Source organism: Mandrillus leucophaeus, unplaced genomic scaffold (genome assembly GCF_000951045.1).
Source record: "Mandrillus leucophaeus isolate KB7577 unplaced genomic scaffold, Mleu.le_1.0 Scaffold279, whole genome shotgun sequence".
Taxonomy (NCBI): Eukaryota; Metazoa; Chordata; class Mammalia; order Primates; family Cercopithecidae; genus Mandrillus; species Mandrillus leucophaeus.
The window spans coordinates 1,948,879-1,952,126 of NW_012102909.1; the positions used below are offsets into that span (position 1 = coordinate 1,948,879).

General features: G+C 45.4%; 1 protein-coding gene across 1 annotated transcript; it reads right to left on the minus strand.

Annotated features, from left to right (window-relative positions):
• Positions 1-581: 581 nt before the first annotated feature.
• LOC105543204 (uncharacterized protein FLJ45252) lies at positions 582-1,700 on the minus strand. The gene has a single exon (XM_011985012.1). The coding sequence runs from the start codon at positions 1,534-1,536 to the stop codon at positions 628-630; it is 909 nt and encodes a 302-aa protein (XP_011840402.1). The 5' UTR covers positions 1,537-1,700; the 3' UTR covers positions 582-627.
• Between the last annotated feature and the right edge of the window lie 1,548 nt (positions 1,701-3,248).

Consider the following 3,248-nt stretch of genomic DNA (forward strand, 5'->3'; position numbering starts at 1 on the left):
ACCCACAGACACCCATGCACAAGGGCCAGTCTGGCTCGCACACAGACTGAGAAACAGATCCAGACTCCTAGAGCTTCTGCTTCCACAGGAATGATTAGTAACTGCAGGATTATACTTCCTGTTGATGTGCAGGGTTTTCGTCTTGCTCTTCTTTCCAGACATCTCCCCTTTCCAGGAGCACTAAATCTTAATTTAGTGGAGGGACTAATCTTGATTCTTCGGCGGGCATGACTTAGAACAGGAGCTACAGGAATTAAAACTAGCAACACTAGGGCCCCTTTGGGATTGGGGTGAAGAAGTATTTCAGGGTTTAAACAGTTTCCGGGGGTGGGGGGAAGCAGAGTTCTTGGCGGAAGTGGATGACCTCTGTGAAGGATATGAAAATGCCTACAAGTCCAGAAATCAATATAAACAAACTAACAACAACAACAAAAAGAACATAACTTAAAGGGGCTTCAACTAAATATCACTGCAACTGAGTTTGTTGACTCAAGAAATTCTGCTCTGACGCAGGGAACTGAAAGATAAGAACTGATACTATTTCTTCTTCGGAAGGCTCAGCTGGGAGTGCCGTGGCAGGTACTGAGGGTGGGACAGAGACAGAGGCTTGAGGCTCAGGTTTTGCTCCTAGGGTTTCTTGCCTGATTTTGAAGGGAAGGGTGCTAAAGCAAATGGATCAGCAGCTGGCAGCTCCGTAGTCCTGGAAGAAAGAGATGTGATAGAAACAGACCCAGCTATCGACTGCTTGTTGGTCTGTGAAACAATTTTGTAGGCAGCAATGGGCTGGGCTTCTGGACTTGGCTCATCTTCTGGGCTATAGTGACGGGAATACTTGGATAAGGACTGGGGGCGGAATGGTTTGCCAGCCACGGGGCCTGAGACAGCTTCTTTCTGGAGCTGAGGTCCTTTGTTTCTGTCATTAGGATGACCCCCAGATTCCAGGCAGGATCCCCTGGGAGAGATGCTGTCCAGATGGTCTGCTGCTTGCACAGAATGGGAGAGGAGGTTAGATTGTTGCACAAAACCAGCTGTGGAATACTGAGTTTGGACAGAGGTGTACACAGCTCTCTCACGGCCCGAGGGCACGGGGATGTCACCTGTCTGACCGAGGAGACCGGTCTGTGCAGGTAGCTCCTGGGAGGTGCTCTGGATAACTGTTAACTCGTCCATGCTTTTCTTCTTACTGAAAGGAGCTCTCAAAAACACGTCCGACTCCTCTGGCTGGGAAGGAGCCACACTGCTCTTGGAGACAAATGGGGCTTTGGAGAAAATGTCCATGTCATCATTTGGAAGCCTTGAGCTCCTAAAGGGAGCTATGGCAAAAACATCTGGCTCACTGAGCCCATCCGTGGCTGGCTGTGTGAGGGCTTGAAATTGGTTCTTTCTTCCACCTTGCACTGTCTTGGCTTGCTCAGTAGAGACCTCTGGTGGAGCAAATGCAACGGCTCCTCCCAGCTTCCCCTGGGGGGGCCTGCAGCTCTCATCTTCTTCTTCAGACTCCATAAGGAGAGGCCGAGACCCACTGCAGTCCAGCATATCTCCTTCAAGGTCAGTCCCTTCCTCTTCGCTACTGTGGAATGAGCTGTTGCTTGAAGGGCCATCTCTGGCCAAGTAGTCAGATTCTAAGTTGTTCTGAGTCTTTGTGCCAGGTACTCTGGAGGGGTCTGGATACAGGGGAAGGCCTTTAACGCCCAGTGATTCTTTAAAGTGCTCTACAGTTATTACAGGACAGGGACTGGACTCTCTCTGGAGACCTAGAAAAGCATAAAATGCAGAATTAATGTGTAGGTCAATTCAACTCTATTTGGAACATTTAATGGTCAACCCGCGGCAAAAACATCGTGGGACCAAATAATAGATGTTGAAAATGCAAAAGGAAAAACATAAAAATAAAAGTCAGGCAAGGAAACTGCACACAAACTGGAACACAACCAACCACTGTCTCACGTTTTGGAACACGATAGGCACGACGTACAGGAAAGGAGATGAAGATGTTAGGCACACAGACATTCAGCGTTAACTATGCAATGCTCCTACACACAGGGCCAGGCACGGACACCTGCTCTACCTGGCACTGGCTCATTATGGAATGAAAACAAACCCAGTCATTCATCTCCACATATACCATGACAGTTTTGGATTATGTAGAAACACTGTCTGGGGATGACTCGATTCAGAATCTGGCATGTGGCCATCTGCGCCACATGCAGAGGGACAAACTCTGAAAAGAAGCAGAATGTGGCTGCTTGATAAATGCAAGTTTACTTGATGACTTACATCATAAGCACTACTCAAAGAGCACAAGAGTGCCCAAAATATTAATACTGAAGGTACCTTCTGAGGGGAGCATACAGCATCAAAAGCAGACCAAATAAATCACCTTCAGCTGGAGTTGCCCCAGAATTTTGTTTTCAGTCTTCTAAGTTCATAAAGAGCTCCTCTGCTTAAATGAATCTGTCATAAAGTTATTTAAGCAGAAGGAGTAAAATGCATGGGTCATTACAGAAGCATTAGCAAACTCCAATATACTAGTCTATTTCTATCTAGGTAGAGGTGCCTCAGGGTGCTCTGGCTTTTAAAATCAAATAGACAATGATCAGAATGCAAGAGAGCTTACCTTCCAAGAAACATTAGCAGGTTAGAAGGATGCCATTGGGCACATGTTAGCAAGAGGGCAGGAAAAAGGCATATGTAACTAAGCAAGAAGAATCCAGAGAGAAGGTGGTTGGGGGTAAAGGTATCATTTCACCATGGGCTCAGTAAAGAGATACTACTGGAGTTGCCCAGCCCACCAGGATAAGAATATTAGATACAATGATTTGGAGCCATAGATGACCTAGAACCTCTGTAGAGATGGAACTCAATGATCCCCTTCCCATACTGACCCTCTCCCCTCCTATGCAAACCATTAGCTAGCAGAAATTTCTGCCAAAAATTATCCCCTGCTAAAGTTTCTGCTTGAATTAAGCACACAGACCACAGGAGAAGAGGCATTAAAATCAGTTTATTGGGAAACCAGTCACTTAAGAGACATTACATTGTAAAGAGAATGTAGAGAGAGGTCTGAACATTTTATAAGATACTGTACAAAAATACTATGTTTCTCTGAATCCTATAACTTTTTAGCAGTGCTTCTTTTTAAACAGTTCTGACCTTAAATATTGTTTTCAGAAACAAAACAAAAATGTGTTTGTCCTCCATTTTTATTTTCCTTTCTAACAGTTTGAATGCATTCAGTGGATTCCAGA